The 26,772-nt window shown below is 45.3% G+C and overlaps 1 protein-coding gene across 2 annotated transcripts in view; it reads right to left on the minus strand.

Annotated features, from left to right (window-relative positions):
• The window catches only part of LOC121578279 (E3 ubiquitin-protein ligase PDZRN3-B-like), a 121,305-nt gene that overhangs the window by 37,214 nt on the left and 57,319 nt on the right, over nt 1-26,772 (minus strand). The window contains exon 1 of one of the 2 annotated variants that reach the window (XM_041892536.2): nt 15,023-15,155. The exons of the other annotated variant lie outside the window; for it this stretch is intronic. Within the exon in view, the coding sequence (XP_041748470.2) occupies nt 15,023-15,028 (6 nt within the window). The 5' untranslated portion in view covers nt 15,029-15,155. Of the gene's footprint in view, nt 1-15,022; nt 15,156-26,772 lie in introns of those variants that run through there. 2 annotated transcript variants of the gene reach the window in all.

The following is a 26,772-nucleotide window of genomic DNA, read 5'->3' on the forward strand; positions in this document are numbered from 1 at the left end:
TTTTTCCCAACCTTTTCTGAGTCAAGATCACTTTCTGAGTCAAAATGCAAGCAGAGATCTACCGCTAAAATTATTTTAAAACATGATTTAAAAAACATAAGCCTATGCAAAATTAACCAATTAATAACAGTTCTTTAGCAATGACGTTTGTGCAGTAGGCTATAGGCCCAATACATTATCACTGCATATTGGCTATGCATGAATTTCCCTGCCAATGTAGTTCTTCTCAGACCATTTTTTTTTACTATATTTAAAACATTTAGGTATATGATCAAACTGGCAATATATAATTTGTTGTATTAATTGTGAGGCACAGCTTTTTTTTTTTTTTTACTGGACTGATGGCCTGCATCTGATGGTCAGTCTGAGGGGAGGGAGGGAGCAGCGGTGAGGCTGCTTCTCACCCGACTTACTGTCCCTCCACTAAGAAACGGGGACACAGTCTTCCAGCTGATGGCGAAAAGCTTAAGTCGCACTGCATTATTTCTGCCTCATGCACCAATTCATGTGGTCCCTCCTATGACCAGAGAAAGTTAAATATTTCTTGATATTAAAAAAGACACACGCCGCTAATAATAACAACGCAAGCTTATCGGAACACTTTGCTATACTCATTCATTGCAGCTGCAGTGCTGGTTGTAGTGTGAGTGGAAGTAGGGAGAACGTGCATTTTATAGCTTTGACAGTGCTGAATAACAACTTAAACATGAACTTACTCATAAAACAGCAGCTCTTTGCTGTATTCATTGATACTCTCTCTAGTCATGGTTTTAAACGTTTTCAACTTTGCTGTGTGTTCGAGGCTTCTTTTTACAGTCTATGGCTAGAGGAAACTGTGCAGACACATTGATCTGAGCTAGCGTTAGGCCTATAGGTGCACTTGATTTGCTCTCTGGGCCTGCCGGGTAGGCGGAGTTCTACCTTCAGACACATGAAATGGTTCAAAATGGGAACACTTTGCCTTCCCGGCGCTAGGGCTGCTGAATCAAGTGCACCTACCACCAACAGCGTGAAATGAATAAAAAAAATAGGAACACAAGGTTGACTACATCGTTTTTTTAACAGAAAGGTTTGGTGATCCACAAGGAATGCCTTGGACCACTGCTGTACAGTATGGTCATTTAGTTGACTTGGGAGAAAACCATGCATATGATAAATGTCTCAATAACCAGATATGCCTTAACAAAGATCATGTATAAATATGTTCCTTTCATGGAGTACACAAACTAAGCCATATCTCTTAGCAACTGTAATGTGAAAAAGCAGAAGACATGTTTTTGAGATACCTCCCCACTCCCAGAGGAGCTAGAAAACCAAACAGCAACAGATAGCATTTAACTCTCAGCTCCTCTCCATCTCACCACATCACTGTTTGTCTTTTCATTCTGTATTCAGCAGGGTCTACCTCTACCTCTATATTTGCCATCTTGTGTGATATGGGAAAACGAAACAAAAGCGCTCTACAAAAGCACACAACCACCAAATGCCATATCTGATACGAAAATATCACATTCACTGCCAGACAGGAAAACAACAAATCCAACACTTTGAGAGTTTGTTAGCTTTTTAAAAAGAAACAGTATTCACACACTGGAGAGTACAAGGCTCCAAGCTCCTTCTAAAAGAGTGACTTGGCTATAAGCTGCAGTCTGTCTGTCAGAGAGAGAGAGAGAGGGAGAGAGCTGGGCCTTCACACAGGGGATCAAGATGGATTTGAATGTAAATAAATTGGTTGCGGTGATGACGGAGAGCGACTGAGTCCGAGGTAATGGATTCACCCTGGCCAGGGGGCTGACAGATCCAATATGTCTCCAGCCCTGGCAGGACTCCAACCCTCCAACTCTAACACAAGACCTCTGGTCCCAGAATAATTAACGGCCATAATAGGGCCACTAAAATCACCACCTAACCTTTGCTACAAATAAAAAGCTGGGCTGCTGATTGTCCCCAGCAAGGTATCATAAAACACTATTTACAGCTAATTATCCAAATGTCACGACATTCCTCCCGAAGGTAACTCATGCAGCTTGTCAACACAGTTATTAGGCGTGATATTAAAGGAGTTCATATTTCATCCCCGTCGCGTCGGTCGCCCCTCTCCTGTACTAAGAGCAGAGTAGAGGCCTGGTGCTACTGCTACAGCTAGGTGGGCGGTGGGGCATCTTGCAGCCTCCATAACCACAGGGACTCTCTCTCTCTCTCAGTTCTGGACACTGGCTCCTGTCACAAGCTCATTCCCAGACCCATCAGCACTCCTGGCTGTGTTGATGTGTTTACAGCCAAGATCGTGGAGTGGACAGAGCTCAATCTGTTGGGTGTGGAATGAGACAGGACCACTGAGGGGCTGAATCGGCAGGTCTGTGTCCCATGGTGTCTGTCTGTCTGTCTCAGGGGCTGTGATGGAGAGTTATTGGACAGGTCCATGTTCAGGAGTCCATCTCATTAGATTACAGTGCTCTCGCAAATGAAAGGTCTGATTGAGGGGTGACCTCATCGACAGGTGAGTAACATGAGGGTGACATCACAGGCTTCTATACTAGGAGTTAGGCTAATGACCAACAAGTCAACCATGACGAATGAGAAATGCTGCCGAAGGAGTAGAGAAACAATATTTTTCTACGTGCAAAGCTGCCTGTCTGTGTTACTTCACAAGATTTAATGATATTGAAACATATTAACTGGGCTAACTCAAAGACTGGGACAGTCAGTAAATCTTTAAATGAACGACCCCTCTCCCTGTTAGTGACTCAGCCAGCAGACAGACAGTGACCTCTGTGTGGCCTAGCTAGCAGTAGAGGGGGATTTCCCATCATCCCTGTTGATTTTACAGAGTCACTGAGCAGTTTCAAAGTGAGGTAGATGTCCCCTCTCTTTAGATTTTTTAAATGTATTTTTATTTAACCTTTATTTATCCAGGCGAGTCAGTTAAGAAAAATATATTATTTACAATAACGGCCTGAAATGTGTCATACCTGACCTACAGACACATTTGAACATCACCATGAATTATACCTTTACTTTACACAGGCTGAACACCGCTAACTGCAAAGCAACCAAACATACAACAAACAACTTACAGACAGTTTCTGCTTGGTCTCTCTACAGACAATCCTAGTTTATATATTGTTTTGCAGAATGATTCAGGAAAAGCATCTGAGACCAGATGGAACATTTGAAAGCAGAGAAATTAATCCTTAAGCTTGTCATCTTCAGGGTAGTCATACATGTAGAGAAAAGTAATTGTTTTATTCTCCATAGCTTTCCCTGAGGATGGGAAATCATCACAGTTGTATTGAATAAACCATATCCAGTGACCCAGAGCTTTCTGAAGATCACCCATGGCAATCTGATTTTGCGATGCCACTGATTACTCCCATAACGTATCGGATTAAACTACTGTACAGTAACAGGACACAAACCTACCGTAACACATGCTGTCACTGGCTAGACTTCATAGGGTTATTTTGTAAACCTTTGTAATCCTTACTTGTTATAATAAGAATGATACTCCACGTGTTATCCTTTCCCAGCGATAATCATATAGTGTAATAACGTAGCTCTGGGACAAACAGTAACAGACTGGTCTACCTAATCCAGTCCCTCCACTTCTCCTCCCCATCCCAGACCCTCTCTCTAAGCCCTGCCCTGCCCTGACACATCTGTTCAGCACAATGCTAACATCGTTTGGCCGATAAGTGAATTCAATAAGCAACTCCCAGAGTATCAAAGTCCAATTTATCATGACTCTACTTCCTCCCTCTCCCCCTGATCCCCAGATAACAGAAAGGTTACTGATTTTAGAGGGAATCGACTAATCCTTTTAGTGGAAATGGGAAATTAATTTGCAACAGACGTCATTACTGAATACATTGAAAACTATTTTCACTTACAGTGTAGGCTAATGCACTTAGTTTGTCAATGTGTAACGACTCAACTGTTAATGCCCTGGTGAACTGTTAAACAATAATGTTTGCATACAATCGTTAATGTATGCAAATACTGTGTGAGGGGTTTATAATCCATAATAAATGCAAATAGGAAACAGGTGAATGCTTGCAATGTTCTTGTTAATTTCCCACATACACTTATGAATCTTAATGCTTTTACAACACAGCAAATTTTGCTATTCAGTCTTTCACCGGAAGTAATTTTGCTATGTGTCTTTCAGTCTTTCGCATAATGAGTGACCATTAGCTGGTTATGTTCCAGAGACTGGACAAACCAAGAAGAGATGGTATTTAAATCAATACAAGATGCTGGTTGAAGCCATTCCATTTCCAAGCCCCTGTATCTCTGAGAGCATTTCACTTCAGGCTGGGGATGGGAAAATTGCCATAAAGTGCAGTTTTCCCCATTGAGGTCTGGTACACTTTCATGAGCCCCATGTTATTAGTAAAACTGTAATTCCCTAAGTGCTATTTCCATCACAGACCCTTAGAGAGAAGTGTTTGATTGAAAATAATAAGCCCCACATATTTAGCCTCTGCTTTCCCCTTTCTCTCCAAATGGACAGGGGAAAAATACATGTCTGGTTTTAAAGAGCCTGGCCCTATAATTTTCATCCAATTCCGACTTCATTTTGCACTGAAGTGCTCCGCAAATGCTGTCATTACAGAACACAATGCTATGGCACAGTGAAGAGGACCTGTTGGCTCCATTAAAGGGAGAGATGAGGGAATGGTCTTGTATATCTTTTTAATTTACAAAGATGAGAGAGAAAGAGCGATAGAGGGGGGAGAGAGACCGAGAAAGGGCGGCGTAGGAGGGGGAAGGGGGAGAATGAGAGAAGGGGAGGGGGTAGAGAGAGAGCCCTGTTGTATAATGAGGAGTCAGTGATTTTGGAAGAGCAGAGATTGATCATGAGGATGGTTTGACCTATGACCCTCAGATCCCTTGGTGCATATGACAGGTCCTAGTTCAGAGGCAGGATTAAGGTAATCAAGGGAGTAATGTGAAAAGGGCACGTTGATGTGCTTGTGTACCCACAGAGAGCAACCATTATGCACCCCACTCTCTTTCCCCTGAGTGTGTGCGTGCGTGCATGTTTGTCTGGCTCCATGTTACGGTCATGTAATCACACCCTTTCCCTTTCCTGAGGCAGAGGGTAATTTTCTGTGGGGCTTTGTGGTTCATTTACCGGTGCTCTACACACCTCATGTGTAATAGGGTCATCATGACAGAAGTGGGGCATTACAGACAGATAGGGGAGGGTGTACTGCCCTAGGATAGCTCCCTCCCCCTACAATGTGCTTTACTAGAATAAATGCTTTTCAATAGGTTTGGGATGGAGTTCTATCATATAATATGGCTGGAATGAGACATTTGAGACAAAAAAGTTAAAGATGCACTATGAAGAAATCGCTCCGTCATTTCCTGGTTGATAAAATTCTAATAGTTCGCCTAATTTCAGTTTGTGACAAATCAAGCTAGTATAGTGTAGAGAATCATTGTACTATCTAAACCGGTGTGAAACATATTTTCCATAACCAAAAATATGAAATTTTCAGCTGTTTGAAGCTGGTATACAAAACTGAGATGAAAGATGCAAAAACAAAACGTAACAATAGGAAGCATAGAAATAGCACACATAGAACAGATCTACAGCTTCTTCGAAAAATGAGTATGACAGATTTATAACACACATTTCTAATGTGAATTTTGTCGGGTCGCCCAAAAACGTACATATTTCAGCTTTAAGGTGAGAAATCTGGAGTTACTTGGAGTTGAGGCTCAACGCATAAGACTGTGTGTTTATGTAAGAGCATTGTAAATGCTTTCCCCAAGTGATCGCCGACTGTCCACTCACCCCAAGCAGTGAGGAGAGGGGGTGGGCTTAAGTATCCTCCTATATCCCAACTGACCACTGGCAGACTTAAAATTCCAGGCCCACCATGAGGTTAAGTTCAGCCTGCGGCAAACTGCATTGAACATAACTTCACTTCTCTAGAGAACGGCACAATCCCTCCAATCACCTAAAAGCCTGGTTCCATCCAGACTTAACACCTACAAAAGGATCACTTGAGCCCTGCGTTCAGCAATGAGTGCCATGCCTTGATATTAACTTTCATTGGCTCCTTTCACTGACTGACTGCGTGTGCTGGAGCACATCTTCCATTTTCCACCCTCCTTTTTGTCACGTTTTCAATTACTCTCTGAGCACACAAAGACAACCTGTGCTGTAATTCAATAAGGAGACAAAGAGGCAAGGGTATCGCCTTTCCCTCCCACATCATTGTCCTGGGACGGGTGAGTGACAGGGGCGCGTCTGCGCCTCTCTCCGGGACCCCACAGCAGAGAATGGTTACTTTGTACCTGTCACTCAAGCTGTGGCCCCTGACACAGAGGTCCCGTGGGCTCGTGGTGAGGTGTCCCTGGGATGGGGTGAGGTAAGGTGAGGGGTCCCAGGCCACATCCCTGTCCCTGCCAGCAGGTTACCCCAACCCTCCCTTTGAAACAATGAGAGACCCCCAGCAGCTGGCTCCTTGGGACACAACAGGAGAGTGTATGGTTGGACAAGCACCATGGACTTATAAAGATGGCTTGAGATAGAGGCCTCCCGAGTGGCGCAGCGGTCTAAGGCGCTGCATCGCAGTGCTAGAGGCGTCATTATAGATCCGAGTTCGATCCCGGGCTGTGTCGCAGCCGGCCGCAACTGGGAGACCCATGAGGCGGCACACAATTGGCCCAGCGTCGTCCGGGTTAGGGAGGGTTTGGCTTGCTGGGATATCCTTGTCCCATCGCGCTCAAGCGACTCCTGTGGTGGGCCGGGCGCATGAACGCTGACACGGTCGCCAGTTGTACAGTGTTTCCTCCGACACATTGGTGCGGCTGGCTTCCGGGTTAAGCGAGCAGTGTGTCAAGAAGCAGTGCGGCTTGGCAGGGTCGTGTTTCGGAGGACGCATGGCTCTCGACCTTCACCTCTCCCGAGTCCGTACTCATACAATCACACAGACTCTGCCATCAACAGCTAGCTCATACAATCACACAGACTCTGCCATCAACAGCTAGCTCATACAATCACACAGACTCTGCCATCAACAGCTAGCTCATACAATCACACACTCTGCCATCAACAGCTAGCTCATACAATCACACAGAGACTGCCATCAACAGCTAGCTCATACAATCACACAGACTCTGCCATCAACAGCTAGCTCATACAATCACACAGACTCTGCCATCAACAGCTAGCTCATACAATCACACAGACTCTGCCATCAACAGCTAGCTCATACAATCACACAGACTCTGCCATCAACAGCTAGCTCATACAATCACACAGACTCTGCCATCAACAGCTAGCTCATACAATCACACAGACTCTGCCATCAACAGCTAGCTCATACAATCACACAGAGACTGCCATCAACAGCTAGCTCATACAATCACACAGACTCTGCCATCAACAGCTACACCACAACGGAAGTCATACTATAGGCAGCAAACCCCAATTTGTAAGACTACATCCTCAATAATGAACTAAACCAAAATGAAAAACTTCTCCACAAGCAGATATTTAGAAAGTATTTCTGAATACAGGAGGTTGAAAGGTTGAATAAACAACAGAAGTTTGGCTTGGTGTTCTGTCAGGGGTCATACAGGCTATTCCACCGCCATCTGTCACCGTCATAGCAGGAGCAGCACACTACCAAGTCCTCTCCATCAGTCCACTCACACTCAGAGTAGCTCCTTATCTTTCACTGTCAGCTACCGCGAAACCATTCACACTGAATCTAACTCGTCTGAAAAGCCAATGGACTGAAAAATATAAATGTTTCCTGATGAATGCTCGAAGGGAGGCTCTATTATGTGCCAATCACAGCTCAGTGTGCTGGCTGCTGAGTGAATGGCTGTAGACAGCAGGGTCAGTGGGGCCACAGAGCCTGACCAGCCACAGCCATCACTAACCAAGATAACAGTAATGAAAGTGCACAGTTTAACTACAGGATCGCCTAGGAATACACAGACCACCGATGAGAGGTGTAGTCTCTGACGTACTATCGAAGAGATCATAAGGGATAACGTGAATGATAGATACTCGAGCATGAGAACCAGTGCTATGTTTGTAAAGAGCCCACTGTGTTGTAGGGCCTTCCGTTTTCCAAAGTGTGAACTCCAATGTGGATATGGTGCTCTGTGTTAAGTACTGAGGTTAGTTACTTCAGAAGTCCAGAGTGAAGATGCCACTATTTGGTACCTGTCGCCCCCCCCCCACCTCCCTAAACCCACACCCTCTTTCTCCCTGCATGGGTCTGTGGTCCCAGTGGGGTGTCATTAGTCTTCCTGAGGGACTGGCCAGTCTGGGCTAATTGAGTTGCACAGGATGACAAGGCCTCTCATTACTGCCAGGCCACTCTGCTTTGATGCTGCTGATGCTCCTTCATACTCCATCAGACACTGGGCCATAATGAGGCAAACAGGTGAGCACAGAAAACCATGACCAAACCTCACCATAACTCAACATGACGACTCCGCTGCAGCATAGAGGTGATAAAGTGAATGGATTTGAATCTTCCTTTTGGAAGAAATGTAGTCTCAGAGATAGTTGCCAGAACTGTGTGTGCCTTGGCCAACTCCGTAGACTTTCATTGTCAGGCCGCACAAACACGACAGAGTTGGAAACGGATCTGGCTACAAGGCTTAGATGGGACTCCAACACTGATGGCTGGAAAGGGCCAGTAGTGTAAGGTGCTCATGGTGCTCCAAACAACCACAATTGCTGACTTCCTGTTCACACTCAAATGAGGAGCTTTCCTCTCAGACAGCTTTCTGTGTGTGTCTCTGGGCTTCTGAGTGGCTGTAGACCAGACCGGGACGTAAGGGTAGATCGAGTCTGAGAAGACCTAACAATAATACTAATGTACCCTGCATGGCAGAACCAGGGACAGTCGCCTAGGAAACACGCACTGTTATGGTCTGTTACTATGGCAACCTGGATCCCAAAAGTGTTCCGGGGCTCTTGTGAAGTGGAAGATGGTCCATTGAAGATGTTCCTCTTACGATCATGCTGTCTTCATGGGGATTTGTGTCTTTTATTCTCAGAGATAAAGGCATATGGAGGGAGGGCAGACATTCTGAGAGGAATGAACAAGTTGTGAATATTTCATCAAAATACTCTCAACTCTCAAGCTTTTCAGCCCAATATTCAATATAAGCTCCAAATATCTGGAATTCACTTCACCATTCGTCACATCACATCATCCATTTATTTGCTTCTAGTAATCTTACCTTATCTTTCCTAATGAAAAACAAAAGAAATCTGGGTTGCTGGAGTGATAAAAACATTAGAATAATTAAGAAAGGCCCCTACCGATGCAGATACATCGGAACCATACAACTCTAAAAGGATTGTTGGATTATCAATGCCTGAGTCAGCTGAATGGTAATAAGCTGCACTCTGTCTGTCTATAAGAAATGAGTGAGCCATGGCCAGTCTGTGCAGCCCAATGACAGTAGTGGTTCCTGCTCTACCAGCCCTGCCGTTCTACTGCTCTGCTGGGCTCAGTTATGCAATGTGATTACTCCATCCATCCATCCATCCATCCAGTGGGGTCTAACGAAGCTCTTGACGTGCACCGAGTGTGAGGGCTCAGGTGAAGTAGAGCGTTTGTTCTCTCAGTGCCCTCACTCTGCTGACGAGATGATCAGTTCAAATGGGCTCTGAGGGCGATGATTGAGCATAGTGCTAGGTCAACTCCTGCAGAAATGGGGCTGTGCTGTGGCACTGGAGCCACTCAGCAAGCATCAGGGCACAGATTAACTCCTGATTACATCATGTTGAGCCTTTCTCCCTCATGCCAAAACACACACGTACTGTACATACACTCCTACTGTCACACAAACCAATACACACTGAACTTTAGCGCACACTTTTAAAAAATCACATGCTGACCAGACGTCAGTTGATTTTGTCCACCCACACCAGACGTGATCAGGACACGCAGGTTGAAATATCAAAACGAGCTCTGAACCAACTATATTAATTTGGGGACAGGTCGAAAAGCATTAAACATTTATGGCAATTTAGCTAGCAAGCTTGCTGTTGCTAGCTAATTTGTCCTGGGATATAAACATTGGGTTGTTATTTCACCTGAAATGCACAAGGTCCTCTTCCACGACAATTAATCCACAGATAAAAGGGTAAACCGAGTTCGTTTCTAGTAATCTCTCCTCCTTCAGGCTTCTTCTTCTTCTTTGGACTTTATATGGCAGTTGGCAACCAACTTTAAGGTGCATTACCACCACCAACTGGACTGGAGTGTGGACATCAGTTCATCTTTCAATCACCCACGTGGGTATATGCTCCTAAAAACCAATGAGGAGATGGGAGAGGCGGGACTTGCAGCGTGTTTTAGCATCACAAATAGAACCAAGTTCTATTTTAGCGCCTGGCTACGCAGACGCTCGTTGATGCGAGCGGTGTGGTCAGCATGTTAAAAAACACATCTGCATCCACCCACCCATGTACACTGACACACATGTACATTGGCTCACCAATAAAATAAATTGCCAGCTCTACAGATGGCTATATCGGTCTGCTAATACAGGACTAGTAAAGGCCCAGTGCACTACTTTTGTAAAACAATAAACATTATTTTATGATTCATATTTTCTTAGGGGGTTCTGCAGCACCCTTACTTCCTGTGGCTATGCTCACTTGGACAGGCAAAGACAAACATATACATTCAAACAAACCTTGTTGGTGAGAAAGGCTATTGAGAGCTCATATGCCTTTCTACTATTAGACAATCCCAGACTCTGCCTTCTGCTCTAACAATGCTAGATTTGCTCTGAGCAACCCTCAGAGTTGACTTTATCCACTTTCCATTATAGAAGGCCTTGTCATGTGAGGGGGAAAGATGCCTGTCCTTCCAGAGTTTCACCTACCAGGTCAGCCCATTTAGAGGAGTCCCGTTGAGAAATACTAGAACGAACGTTGATGCGTCACGATCCACACTAAGAGGATTAATTTGGGGTTAAAAGTACCTTATGGAGGCTGCCCACATTCTCTGAGGAGAACTGGAGCAGAGCTGCTGTTCTGAGAATGCCTCAACACTACAATATGGACACAGTTCCACAAACGTACTGGATTACATCTATACGAATTATCAGTTAGTCTGGAGGTTTTGTTTACACATTGATTGTATTCTCCCCCATTAGAGGAACTCGTTTTCCGTCGTCTGAACAAATGATGACCCACACGCAAACAGGCTATCAGATAATCATAAGACAGCCAGCGCCTGTGACTAATGGACACCTGTTTTTAATCAACAAGGGCTTGTTCAGTCAGTCTATTATGCTCGCCTAGGCCTATTTATTATGCCACAGACTTCCTGGACACAAATTATCTAAGGCTCCAAAGCCTAGCATTCTACCAGTAAATAAATACTAATGTCTTTTAGACAGCAGGAAAAAAACTGTCTGGCAAATGCTCTACAGCACCCAAAGAGATACCATTAGGCTGAGGGGAGTCCGATCAAATGAGGGCAAGGTGAAAAGATTCTGTCTCTTGGAACTAATAGAAGAAGCTCAGATTCTATAGGGTCATACCGCCACCTATTGACCATGCGTGTTAGTGTGCTCACGTAGTCAAAGGCTGAATGGTAAAAAAAACATGGAATAGAAAACTAAATAGAGTTCAATGCAATTCTTTAAGCATAATGTGTTCAAAGCATTCGGTCATTTGCCTTGCTCTTGATCTTGATATTTCAAATGACACTGTGATATCAAGAGATAGAAAGAGGGAGGGAGAGGGGGAGGAAAACCACAGACAGACAGGCGGACAGACTGAAAAGAAGTGAGAGTGGAAGTGGGAGTGGTGGAGAGACAGGTCCTGCCCTGCAGGATTTTGTACCGAACTGAGAATCTGTGCAAACAGCTTCAACAAGTGGCCTAATCCCAGAGCCTTGTCCTCCGGGGGAGGTGGGGGGAGGAGGGGCTCCCTGGTATTTACCTGCTAGATTCTACAGCAAGCCATAAATCTACCCAGGGCCTCGCACGCTCCCCTCTTCCTCCACCGCTTCTTCCTCCTCCTCCTCCCTTTTCGTCCTCCGCATTGCTCTTCAACAATCCTCTCTCCATCCTCCCATCGAGTAAATCTATGTCTCTCTGTGTTTGTGTATCTCTGTAGCCCGGCTGGTTGTGTAATCAGTGGGAGGAGGGGGAGAGAGGGAGAGACACGATGTAATGGCTCCAGTCTAGTATGACTCAGGCAGTGTGCATCCCTGCCCCTGGGGGTAAGAACACAAAACACACAGCCAGTCCCACACATCCCCTCCTCTTGTAATTAGAGCATTCAGATGCTCACTTTCCCCCCTAACAGGCGCTCCCAGGTCCCCAGTCCCAGCCCAGCCCAGCTACACACAGCAGTAATAACCCAAATGACAGGGGGGACTGGAAACGCATTAGGAGATGCGTCTGGTTGGGGTTTTTCTTCTGAAGCCTGCCATGTGGGACGGGCTGGGATAGGAGTGGGCTGGGAGCGGGACGCCTCTCTATCATGAGAGGACTTGCAGAGCAGAGGGGGGAGAGTGGGCCCCTGTGCTGCTCTGTGCAGGGCCTACTCTGCTTTGCTCGTCTATGCTGCTGGCTGGGGAATGCGACACTGAAGAGAGGAGTCCAAACTGGACGACATGAATGGAGCCGGTGTCCCAGGGGGATTCCTCCACCACCTGTTCAAACAGCCAACGCTATCCTGAGGAAATGAAAACTTCCATTTTCACAGAGCTGCATGGATCCAGCACACCAAATCCCCCTCGCTAGTCGCAACAGCTCACTGTCTGCTGTTTCCACAGCTGTTCCTTGGCCGGCCTCACCGGGCCAGCTATCTGGAGATCTGGAGCCAACACAGAGCTGAATTGAAAACTTGAAGAGGGTGAAAATATAAACGTATAAAATGTCCCCAAATATTTCTTAGATTAAATACGTCTTTAGAATGCTGTGGGTAAACTAGAACAGCATGAGAATGGGAGAAATACGCCAGTTCCAATTCAATTATACATTTTTCCACCACCACACAGCCAAAGCTGATAGAAAAAGAGACCATTCAGCAGAAACTGAACTGAAGCTTTCATGAACCCGTTCAGCCTGTCTATGTATGTTCTTTAGGTCATAATCTGAAACGAGCAGTCTGGAGTGGTGGCATTCGTTTAAGGTCACCCCAGAGGACAGTGACAGCACGTGAACTGTGGTTGACCTCTGTCTTTTATTTTTCACTCAGCCTTTCACAGAGAGGAGAGCAGGGCCCAGATTCAAAAAACACTTCTTACGCAAATAAGTGCAATAGCTCATGAAGCTGGTTGAGAGAATGCCAAGCGTGTGCAAAGCTGTCATCAAGGCAAAGGGTGGCTATTTGAAGAATCTAAAATCTAAAATATATTTTGATTTGTTTAACACTTTTTTGGTTAATACATGATTCCATATGTGTTATTTCATAGTTTTGATGTCTTCACTATTATTCTACAATGTAGAAAATAGTAAAAATAAAGAAAAACCCTTGAATGAGTAGGTGTTCTAAAACTTTTGACCGGTAGTGTAGGTGGGCAAAATGCTTGAGGGAACTGGCCTGAATTGAGTGGTTCAGTTGTCCTTTCAGTTTAGTTATTATACTCTCTACACAGTACAGCCTGGTAGGAGCAAACAGCCCTCTCTGTCTGACTAAGACAGGCCCTGGCCTAACCCAACTTTCAGGAGTTCAACAGTCACCGTGCAGCGGTGGCATGCAGTCTCTTATCAGCAGCACATGCAGACGCTGCTCTGGCTGGCATCAGGCTAGGCAGGCTAGCTGGGTATGCTGCAGACTGAAGTAAACAACACCACCTTAACTGCTCCCATCACCATGGAGATACCCCGTCAGGACCAATCAAAACGCGAGACAACTGGGGCCAGGCTGTGAATGAGTGACATCAGCTATTTTATGAGCAGTTAATGTACCGACGCGTCTGTCTAGCCTCCCCCAGCTAGCTATACCGACGCGTCTGTCTAGCCTCCCCCAGCTAGCTAGCTAGTCCTCTACACAGCACCAGGCCTCCTGAATGACACCAGCCCTGAAACAAACAAGTCCTGCCTGCTGTCTGTCAGATAAGTCATGCTATTCTATGTTCTGCCCCCTTCTTTATACCAGAACCAGCCAAGGTGAAAGGGTCCTTCTGCAAAGGGCAAGGAACTGGCTGACGGGAGGATCCCAAATCAAAAGCCTTCTGTTATTTCCTACATGAATTGACAGCTGAGTGGCTCACTTATTTCTCAAGCTTCTACTGGAGACAGAAAATAATACCTTTGATGGTGGTCATAAATCATACCTTGTTATGTTAAATGTTCATGTGTCAAGAGATAAAATATAAGCGTGTTAAATGAACTATGTACGTACGGGGAGAGTGAGTCAGCTGTTGTCTCATAAATCCCAGACAACACAAAAATGTATATAAAACAGGTACATAATCATCAAGACTAAGACAACCATCCAAAAGCTTGGCTATATTTGATTGACATTTTTTTGAGTCGATATAGAAGTCGTCCTTTTCGAATCAGAGCAGAGTTTGAGGCTGTGAGTACAGACTGTGGCCACTAGGAGGCTCTCTACCCCTCTGCCACTGATGTTGCTCCAGACTAGCTGGACTGATGTCAAGAATGATCCTCACACATAGAGCCCAGAATCTCCCATCTTCTCCCTTTGGATAAAAACCATTCCTGTGAAAAACACACGGCTCTAACAGGTCGACTGAGGCTCCATTTAACAGGCGACAGCTTCAGTTACACATAAAATGCATTTTTCAGGGAGCATATAAATATTTTACGGTACTGCCACAGCTGGCACAAAACCACGTAAATCCCCTCTCACTTGTGTAAATATTTGCTAGAATATTCTACGCCTCGGCTTCACCTCGAACGTGCTCTCTGGCCACAACTTGCACGTTATGCAGGAACAGCACAGGGAACAGAAAGGTACAGGGAACAGCAACAGAACAACACGCAGACAGCACAGCCCTAGATAGGATCTATGTGTAAAATCAGCATGTCTTACCAGCATCACAAGCAACACCTCAGCAGTAGGAAACAGCCAAACAAATAGACGGAGAGGAGCAACAAGGAACTCCACTTAACGTTTCAGCTCACTCCCTGCACAGACGTTAGTGACAAATGTATCTGCCATCACTGATTACAAGAGAGAAAGAGGTAGAAAGACTAAATGGGAGGGAGAGAGAGAGAGAGAAAATAGAGTTGGATATTTAAAGCCTTATTGCCGATCCCATGGGGCTAGGAGCAGAGAGGGCGTAATGCTCATGGTTGAGTTGGCCCATCATGAGCTCACTCACGCTTTTCCAAATTGTAGACAGGAAGCACCTGGGCCCAGGGGCCTGAGATTGGCCCTGCACCCAACCAACACTACACATCATCAGCCCAACTGGAAGGAATATATTATGTGGCTCTGTGGCCCAACAGCCAGCCTGCCTGGGCTGTGGGTAAACAAATATATATATATTTTTTATGTACGCACTCACTAACTGTAAGTCGCTCTGGATAAGAGCGTCTGCTAAATGACTAAAAATGTAAAATGTAAATACACCTCCCCCTCCCTTGCACAGAGCAGTGGCATGTGGATAATATTATTTTGCTCAGTTTGTACTGAGGATTTACCCCAGTGTTTTACCCAAAAGACTCAGACTTTCTGTTTCCATCTACGCGGACCGGCACCCCTGTCTCACTGGGACATTGCTCTGGCGGACCTGCCGGGCCAAGCCCTGGGTACTTTTCAGCCAGCATTTACATAACAATGGCAAACTGTGAACTTCAACACCTTCACAAAGCAATTGTCCTGAATGATGAGGTGGTTATTGATTCTGCTCGCAACAAGTCTTAGTGTCACTCTCCTGAAGGAAACACAATTACACTAGAGCTTGCAAGAAAGGCTATACTTGTGCATGTGACATTAAAACAGTAGAGCTTGTTTTGACATAAAACACTGGCGACCCACTGGTGTGGGGGAAAGTCTCAATTGAAAAGCACCACTTCATTCCTCCTCAGCCTTTGGGCAAAGGGAAAACAACATGTGGTAGCTATGCCCATTCAGAGCCAGCTTAATGCCTCCTCATACATCCAAACCCATTACTAAAATGAATTATGATTATTATGATTTTCCTCAACAAGAGTTGATGTCTTACTGTACTAGCTACCACTACTAAAGAGAGAAAAGCAGAAGCAAGGGTAGGCTGGTAATATGGACGACGTGGTTATGGCAGTCGTGCGTTGGGAGAAGCGCGGCGGCCGTGTGGCGGCTGGGTGGGAGCCTGGATGAGCAGGGCTGGCGGGCGCGCGCTTGGTTGAGTTTGGTGACTGTGTGGCTGCCCCCGCTGAGTACTATGGGGATCAGCGCTCAGCCACAGTAGCCAGAGGCAAGCTGCCCAAAGTAAACAGCTCATTCTGGGGACGGCTGAGCTGAGGAGCTAGCTGCTGTAATTATACTGGTGGTCATGAGAAGATGAATACGACCAAGAGGACGAGGGAAGGGCGGGAAGAGGGAGGAAAGGACTCCGACCGACAACGACCTCAATCTTTATCTGCTACAGATTCCCAAAAGAGGAGTTAACTGGGGGGACCAAAGGGGATAGGGACTGGGAGGGGAAGCCAGGTGGAGGGTGGAGAGAGTTCAGTTCACACTACTCTGTCTGCACTCTCAAGCCAAAGGCTTTTAGAACATTTTCAGTACACTTCCAGAGGCCCTTGGCAAATCATCTCAAACACTAGTGAGAGTAGGGTGCTGAAATGTGAAAGTTGGAGCAGAAAAAGGTCCAACAGTGGATTCTCTATTTCAAATACACCTTTCCTTGCTTTAATCAGAGCTTTTTCTCCTCCACGGCATTCTAAACATGTGACCTCATATGGGTCTTGCTATAAACTAGGGTACCAGTGAGGATTTCCTACACTGGACAACTTGTTACAGCTGTTGATAAGTCACTGATAATAATCTGCAACAAAAAAAATGTATGTCATACACATTAAGATATAAGGTGGATCATAGCTATATAAAATAAAATTCACGAGTTGATTTAAAATCCTTTATCATGGTTGGTGTCTTGACAGATTTGTCCAAAATCGTGTGACATAAAACATAACTTTTCTGTCCTTGCATTTATGGTAGTGTAAGGTGTAGTTATATCATATATTAAGCATTAATCAGTTAAATTAGACACTGAACTTGAACCCTGTAAGAATCCTGGATCTAGCGGTCGGACAGTCTTCTCTATAGAGATCTCATGTTACGTGGTGAAAACAGTTTTCATGGGCACACAAATCCTAAATAATGTATGCATTGCAAAATTGAATGCTTCTAACCGAAAGAATCACCTTACCTTCATACTTAAAACCTTAATCGATACCGTCATTAACGTAGTTCTTCAATAATTCTGCATAATATTTGTTGGATGCGCATTTGGTGTCCAGCTGATTAGTTATGCCGTGACATTTTCACACATCATAATCTGAGCCGGGCAGGAATTTTTCAAATGACAGTCAAGTGGCAAACAGCTGTTGTGATAGCGCATGCGATGCAACAACAGCCCAAGTGCTGGAAAAAATGTATTCACGAGGAATGTCCAAAATATTTTGGTGTCTCATTCGTTGCACCGGTGAAGACAGTTGTGCCTGGATCCACGTTAGATCTAATATCCCATCGAATTGATGTTGATCATCTGTTGCTGTCTGCTTGATTTAGGCTCTCGGTAGATTTAACAGAGAATCAGGTCAACATTCACAAGGCCACAGGGCCAGACTGTTTAACAGGACGTGTACTCAGAGCATGCGCGGACCAGCTGGTAAGCGTCTTCACATTTTCAACCTCTCCCTGACCGAGTCTGTAAAACCTACATGTTTCAAGCAGACCACCATAATCCCTGTACCCAAGAAAGCGAAGGTAACCTGCCTAAATGACTACCGCTCTGTAGCACTCACGTCGGTAGCCATGAGGTGCTTTGAAAGGCTGGTCATGGCTCACATCAACACCATCATCCCGGAAACCCTAGACCCACTCCAAATCGCATACAGCCCCAACAGATCCACAGATGACGCAATCTCAATCACACTCCACACTGTCCTTTCCTTCCTGGACAAAAGGAACACCTATGTGAGAATGCTGTTCATTGACTACAGCTCAGCGTTCAACACCATAGTGCCCACAAAGCTCATCACTAAGCTAAGGACCCAGGGACTAAACACCTCCCTCTGCAACTGGATCCTGGACTTCCTGGTAAGGGTAGGCAACAACACATCTGCCACGCTGATCCTCAACACGGGGGCACCTCAGGGGTGCGTTCTTAGTCCCCTCCTGTACTCTCTTTTCACCCATGACTGCATGGCCAAGCACGACTCCAACACCATCATTAAGTTTGCTGACGACACAACGGTGGTAGGCCTGATCACAGACAACAATGAGACAGCCTATAGGGAGGAGGTCAGAGACCTGGCAGTGTGGTGCTAGGACAACAACCTCTCCCTGAACGTGATCAAGACAAAGGAGATGATCATGGACTACAGGAAAAGAAGGGCCGAACACGACCCCATTCACATCAATGGGGCTGTAGTGGAGCGGGTCGAGAGTTTCAAGTTCCTTGGTGTCCACATTACCAACAAACTATCATTGTCCAAACACACCAAGAAAGTCGTGAAGAGGGCACGACAACGCCTTTTCCCCCTTAGGAGACCGAAAAGATTTGGCATGGGTCCCCAGATCCTCAAAATGTTCTACAGCTGCACCATCAAGAGCATCCTGATCGGTTTCATCACCACCTGGTATGGCAACTGCTCGGCATCCAACTGTAAGGCGCTACAGAGGGTAGTGCATACGGCCCTGTACATCAATGGGGCCAAGCTTCCTGCCATCCAGGACCTACAGTTGAAGTCGGAAGTTTACATACACCTTAGCCAAATACATTTAAACTCAGTTTTTCACAATTCCTGACATTTAATCCTAGTAAAAATTCCCTGTCTTAGGTCAGTTAGGATCACCACTTTATTTTAAGAATGTGAAATGTCAGAATAATAGTAGAGAGAATGATTTATTTCAGCTTTTATTTCTTTCATCACATTCCCAGTGGGTCAGAAGTTTACATACACTCAATTAGTATTTGGTAGCATTGCCTTTAAATTGTTTAACTTGGGTCAAACATTTCGGGTAGCCTTCCACAAGCTTCCCACAATAAGTTGGGTGAATTTTGGCCCATTCCTCCTGACAGAGCTGGTGTAACTGAGTCAGGTTTGTAGGCCTCCTTGCTCGCACACGCTTTTTCAGTTCTGCCCACACATTTTCTGTAGGATTGAGGTCACTCCAATACCTTGACTTTTTTGTCCTTAAGCCATTTTGCCACAACTTTGGAAGTATGCTTGGGGTCATTGTCCATTTGGAAGACCCATTTGCGACCAAGCTTTAACTTCCTGATTGATGTCTTGAGATGTTGCTTCAATATATCCACATAATTATCTTTCCTTATGATGCCATCTATTTTGTGAAGTGCACCAGTCCCTACTGCAGAAAAGCACCCCCACAGCATGATGCTGCCACCCCCGTGCTTCACGTTGGGATGGTGTTCTTCGGCTTGCAAGCGTTCCCCTTTTTCATCCAAACATAATGATAGTCATTATGGCCAAACAGTTCTATTTTTGTTTCATCAGACCAGAGGACATTTCTCCAAAAAGTACGATCTTTGTCCCCATATGCAGTTGCAAACCGTAATCTGGCTTTTTTATGGCGGTTTTGGAGCAGTGGCTTCTTCCTTGCTGAGTGGCCTTTCAGGTTATGTCGATATAGGACTCGTTTTACTGTGGATATAGATACTTTTGTACCTGTTTCCTCCAGCATCTTCACAAGGTCCTTTGCTCTTGTTCTGGGATTGATTGGCACTTTTCGCACCAAAGTATGTTCATCTCTAGGAGACAGAACGCGTCTCCTTCCTGAGCGGTATGACGGCTGCATGGTCCCATGGTGTTTATACTTGGGTACTATTGTTTGTACAGATGAACGTGGTACCTTCAGGCATTTGGAAATTGCTCCCAAGGATGAACCAGACTTGTGGAGGTCTACAAAAAAAATGTCTGAGGTCTTGGCTGATTATTTTGATTTTCCCATGATGTCAAGCAAAGAGGCACTGAGTTTGAAGGTAGGCCTTGAAATACATCCACAGGTACACCTCCAACTGACTCAAATGATGTCAATTAGCCTATCAGAAGCTTCTAAAGCCATGACATCATTTTCTGGAATTTTCCAAGCTGTTTAAAGGCACAGTCAACTAAGTGTATGTAAACTTCTGAACCACTGGAATTGTGATACAGTGAATTATAAGTGAAATAATCTGTCTGTCAACAATTGTTGGAAAAATTACTTGTGTTATGCACAAAGTAGATGTCCTAACCGACTTGCCAAAACTATAGTTTGTTAAAAATAAATGTGTGATGTGGTTGAAAAACAAGTTTTAATGACTCCAACCTAAGTGTATTTAAACTTCTTACTTCAACTGTATATACTAGGTGGCCCAAAAAAGTATCAAAGACTCCAGTCACCCAAGTCATAGACTGTTCTCTCTGCTACCGCACGGCAAGCAGTACCGGAACACCAAGTCTAGGTCCAAAAGGCTCCTTAACAGCTTCTACCCCCAAGCCATAAGACTGCTGAACAATTAATCAAATGGCCACCCAGACTATTTGCATAGAACTGCATGAAAATCATTTTTTAATTTTGTTTCAAACCATTTTAAAATGTTGATCCCAATGTCACACATTTGCCCCATTATTTATAGACAGACCCATATGCCTTAAAGGCCATGTGGGTTCAGGGAAAGGCTTAAGAGAAAATGCAAGTATCTCCAAACTAAACTGGAAGCAAACCTTCAAGGAAATGGGAATATAAAAAGTATCTGCAGACCCGCAAACCAGAACACTAAAGCATTTATTCTTTTGTACATGTATGCTTTTCTGCTTGTCTATCTTCTTATTTTTGCCAGTGTAACTCTCAAGGAACCTGCGATGCTGGCCAATTAGCTATACAACTTCGTGCTGTGTTTTGCTAGCGCAGCACACGTACTGTATACCTTTGTCCAAACTCCATAGCAGCAAGACTGAAGGCTCTGTATCTTTTAAAGGGCTTCTACTTGTGTCCATTAAGAGTTATTCTTTAACTTCCAAGATTATTATTCTTTAACTTTAACTTGAAGTTTAATCTGAAATGAACTCTTAGAGTCATGACATTGTAATAATCATAGAATATGTAGTAGAACTTCCATATTTTCCATCTTATGTTGGGGGAGGGGACGAGAGGATTCCATTCTGAATCCCCATCTCTGGAGGCATGCTGATTGGCTGCTGATGGGTTATTTGCGCCATTAGCCACCCAATGAGCATGCCAGGAGTTGAGCTACAGTAGGAAGTAGGGATCCATGTTTAGGCCACAGGAGCTCCACAGTGAATAAATAATTAACAATGGTAGCTACAGCTCTGCTGTACTAAATACTTTATCAATCAATCAATCAAATGTATTTATAAAGCCCTTTTTACATCAGCAGATGTCACAAAGTGCTATACAGAAACCCAGCCTAAAACCCCAAACAGCAGGCAATGCGGATGTAGAAGCATAGTGGCTAGGAAAAACAGCCTAGAAATGCAGGAACCTCGGAAGAAACCTAGAGAGGAACCAGGCTCGGAGGAGTGGCAAGTCCTCTTCTGGCTGTGCCGGATGGAGATTATAAGAGTACATGGCCATTAAAGCCAGATTGTTCTTCAAGATGTTCAAACGTTCATAGATGACCAGCAGGGTCAAACAATAATCACTGTGATTAGAGGGTGCAACGTTCATGCCTACTTCACCCAGATTGCATTTTATTATTGCAAAAAATAAGTAGTGTGTAGTTTCAGTAGTTAGTTACACCACTACATGGCAAAAATGTAATTAACTACTGAAAACACTACCAAGATTTGAATTTAGTTCAACTACCACCAAGCTACTGCAAAATTTAGTTACATTCAGAATCCCCCAACACTGGTCAACTACTTCAATGCTCGCCTTAAATGCCCTTCCTCTCCTTTGGTGTTAGTTAGGATGCCAGTCCCTGACCCTGCTCTTCCTCTGATCCACACATGGCCCTGACTGCAACCCGGCTCTGATTAACAAATTAACAAGCTCTTGAGCTGATCCTGGATCAGGTAGCGGTGCAGGAGTATGTGACCCTGACGCAGGGATGAAGTCTCCTTTATGTGCAGATTACACAGCATTTACTCCCTGAGCAGAAGGGATGTCAGGTGTGTCCCTACAGATTAGCACAAAGCTCCTGGTAATGAAAGAAAGGATACCCGGTGCTGCCTCTGGCGCCTTTGAAGTCAGACCAGTCTCCTCCTTCCTCCCCTCCCCTCCTTTCCCTCTCTTCCCCAGGATGGGAGGAGCCCCCAGAGGAGCTGGAGCCAGAGTCCAGTAGATACGGCCATGCTGAGATTAGCCCAACCTGGCCTGCACCCCTCTCCCTCTCTCTCCTCCTCTTAACTCTCTCTCTCCCTTTTCTTACTCTCCCTCTCTCTTCAATCCAATTCAAAGGGCTTTATTGGCATGGGAAACGCATGTTTACATTGCCAAAGCAACTGAAATAAATAATAAACAAAAGTGAAATAAACAAATCAGAAATGAGTAAACATTACACTCACAAAAGTAAAAAATAAAAATACATTTAAAAAGTGTAACGATGTGCAAATAGTTAAAGTACACAAGTTTCTATCCTTCACTCGCTTACACTTTCACCCAAATTTCTCTCACACCTTTTAATTGAAAGGTAGAAAGGAGCTCCAGCCTCCCTGACAGACAGGTTGGGAAGAGGTGGGGAGGAGGAGGACAGAGCCAGAGGTGTCCCTAATCTAATGGAACTCCCTCCTCTGGAAGTAGTCCAGTGATTTTATAAGGTCAGACTTGGAGGCTGGGCTCTGGCTGAGAAAGGTGGAGCTGCATACAGGGGGAGGATGGCAGGGTTCTGGATGTATTATACAGACACACATGGGAGAGCAGAGCTTTTCTTCTACTGAGAGGGATAACCTGGCATGGAGAAAGGGTCAGAAATAGTTCTCCCTGGAACGCTCACAGACATTAAATAAGGATTTAAATGAAACTGTGTCGAAAACCATAATACGCCCCCCACAGAAATTCAGGTTTTACGTGTGGCTGTTGAAAGAACAAGCTAAGGACAAGCGAGGGAAAAACTCAGATGTGATGAAACTCAAACGTAATTGAAAAGCCTGAAGCAGGAAAAACCTAGAGAGCTAAAGCTAGCAGCAGGAGAGAGGTAATAACCAGAGATGGAGAGGTGAAGTTCACTCCATGTCAGAGCCGAGGTTGGAGGCTTGTCTTGGAAACAGGGCGGACTGTCACTGATGGACACATCTGACGTCGCACTAACAAGAAGGGTTGAGACATTGCACTTGCATGTGCACACACACAATGTAAACTAAAGATAGGCTGTCTTGGTTCAAAACATGTATGAGTCTTGCCAACCCACCCCCACTTTCCTCTACCCTACCCTCCTCTTTAATGCCTTTCTCTTCTATTCTCTCCTGTCACCCTTCCAGCACCTTCCCTATCCCTTCCTCTTTTAACGCAACTCCCAGCTGATTTCAAGAGTTTGTCCAGTGTTCCAATTAGTGACTTTCTTATTTAGGGAAAAGCACATTTTTTGAATCGCAACCCTCTGTAAAACTAATGCCCACGAAGTTGTATAGCTAATTGGCCAGCATCGCAGGTTCCTTGAGAGTTACACTGGCAAAAATAAGAAGATAGACAAGCAGAAAAGCATACATGTACAAAAGAAGACATGCTTTAGTGTTCTGGTTTGCAGGTCTGCAGATACTTTTTATATTCCCATTTCCTTGAAGGTTTGCTTCCAGTTTAGTTTGGAGATACTTACATTTTCCCTCCATCAATGGGACCTTACTCATCAAAACTGTTCGCTGCTCTGGCACCACAATGGTGGAACAAGCTCCCTCACGACGCCAGGACAGCGGAGTCACTCACCACCTTCCGGAGACACTTGAAACCCCACCTCTTTAAGGAATACCTGGATAGGATAAAGTAATCCTTCTACCCCCCCCTTACCCCACCCCCCAAAATATTTATAATTGTAAAGTGGTTGCCCCACTGGCTATCATAAGGTGAATGCACCAATTTGTAAGTCGCTCTGGATAAGAGTGTCTGCTAAATTACGTAAATGTAAATGTAAATGTAGATGAGTCACAGGGTAGTCTCTGGGGGATAGAGAATGTTCTGGAGAGGATTCATTTCTTCCGAGCAGCTGTCAGTGATTCGTAAAATACTCCTTGTCCATCACTTCCTATCCCATCCAGAATCTAGTGCTTGGACATCCAGGGCTCAACTCCCTGTATTCCCTCCATCAATGGGACCTTACTCATCAAAAGTGGGAGCTGCTGAAATCTGTGTTGCCCTGACTAACCCTAACCCCTCATCAACTCAGCCGATCAGCACTTTTCCCTCCCTCCCTGCCTGGCCGTCTGTGCTGCTGCTGGAGGTTGATTGAGGGACGAGAGAGAGAGAGAGCGAGAGAGAGAGAGTGAGAGAGAGAGAGAGAGAGAGAGAGAGGGGGAGAGGGTGGGCGTGTGAGAGAGTCAGAGAGTCAGAGAGGGAGGTTTGCTCAGGATAAACTGTGCCCATGAGGGCAGCAGATGGCATTGACTGGGTGAGGGGTGGGGGCTCATTATCTTTACTATCTGCACCGCTTGTCACATTATCCACCATGTCCTCCTCTTCTCCTCTCCTCCTGTTAACAGACCACTGCTCCTCCTCACTGGCCTCTGGTACAGTAGGCTGACACTGAGAACAGCATGAGATCCTCTGATCTACATTTTGAAGAGGTAGGGTTTCAGGTTGTTTTCGGAAGATGGGCAGGGACTCTGCTATCCTAGCTTCAGGGGGAAGCTGGTTCCACCATTGGGCTGCCAGGACAGAGAAGAGCTTGCACTGAGCTGAGCGGGAGCTGCCCTCCCGTATGGGTGAGAAGGCCAAGAGACCAGAGGTGGCATATTCGGGTTGGGGTGTAGGGTTTGAGCAAAGCCTGAAGGTAGGGAGAGGCAGTTCTCTTGCTGCTCCGTAGGTAAGTACCATCGTCTTGTAGTGGATGTGAGCTTCGACTGGAAGTCAGCGGAGTGTGCGGAGGAGAGCGATGATGTGGGAGAATTTGGGAAGGTTGAACACTAGGCGGGCTGCAGCGTTCTGGATAAGTTGCAGGGGTTTGATGGCACAAGCGGGGAATCCAGCCAACAGCGAGTTGCAGTAGTCCAGACAGGAGATGACAAGTACCTGGATTAGGACCTGCGCCGCTTCCTGTGTGAGGTAGGGTCGTACTCTACGGATGTTGTAGAGCATGAACCTGCAGGAGCGAGTCATTGCTTTGATATTTGCAGAGAACGACAGAGTGTTGTACAGGGTCACACCAAGGTTCTTTGTACTCTGGGATGGGGGACACCGTGGAGTTGTCAACCGTGATGGAGAGGTCTTGGAGCGGGCAGGCCTTCCCTCGGAGGAAGAGCAGCTCTGTCTTGTCGAGGTTGAGCTTGAGGTGGTGGGCCGAACATCCAAGCTGAGATATCTGCCAGGGACGCAGAGATGCGTGTCGCCACCCTGCCACCCTGCAACCTAAAAATAAACATTCCAAGGACAGGCAACATTTTCACTTCTGTTCTCAGAACGTTTAAAAAACGTTTTTTTACCGGTCAGGAAAACAATTTGAAACCAAAAACCCCCAACATCCCACAACTTCCAAGCCACTAAATGTGCTAGCTGGGCAGTGACTAAAGTGGATACAGATACATTTTTCCTGGACATTACTAAAGCCGCAATACCAGGTCCAGACGACACAATGGGCTTAAACACTATGGAGTTGCCTCAGTTCTTTTCTGACTGTGCTAAATATCACCCCCAGAACAAACAAGCACAGACAGGCCATATATTTATAAGAACTGTCCCAGTCAGGCTACAGCCACACTACCACAGTTTGTTTTAACATGGCAGCCAGTGGGCTCCGTAGCCTTAAGCCCTCCTCCTACCCAGCAGCCCCTACAATGGCAGCCTAGCCAGGTCCTCATAACCAAAATTAGGTTAGGAGACGTTCTGCAAATTTTGTTTGCCTGACAAGTATGTTTACGTCGACCTTGTAGAAAAATACACATTACAGAACATTTAGTTAAACAAATATACTAGTGGAGTCTCAGCTGCAGTATTCTGCTCTGCTGTACATTGATGAAATTGAGTGTTCAGTTAACAGGCTAGTGAACATGAATATGATCTCTCTCTCTCTCTCTCTCTCTCTGGTTGTGCATTGAGTGAGAGAGTGAGCAAGAGCGAGCGAGAGAGAAAAGAGCGAGAAAATAGAGCGAGAGAGCAAACGTATAAGCAAACCAACTTCAGAAATATTGGCCCTAAAGGATGTGTGGTCTGGGCAAAGTGGATGAAGGTTTGGAGCAGAAACAAAGTTGAAAGTGAGGCTCTATACTTCACAATGTGTGCTACTCCCCAGAACTGCTGGATGTCTGGCCGGCCCCTATAAAGAACCCAGATCAGATGCACTGTTTAATACTACGGCCTAAATAAACCCTCCAACCATGGTCTCTCTCCCAGTCTGAGTGATGCAGCTGTTTCTTCTTAGGACATTCAGTAAGAGCAAATCTAATGTGCGGTTTAACACTGTTGACGTCAAGCAAAACAACCAGAGCAAAGATAGAAAGGCCTGACTCAGTTCAGACTCC

Source organism: Coregonus clupeaformis, chromosome 12, assembly GCF_020615455.1.
Source record: "Coregonus clupeaformis isolate EN_2021a chromosome 12, ASM2061545v1, whole genome shotgun sequence".
Taxonomy (NCBI): Eukaryota; Metazoa; Chordata; class Actinopteri; order Salmoniformes; family Salmonidae; genus Coregonus; species Coregonus clupeaformis.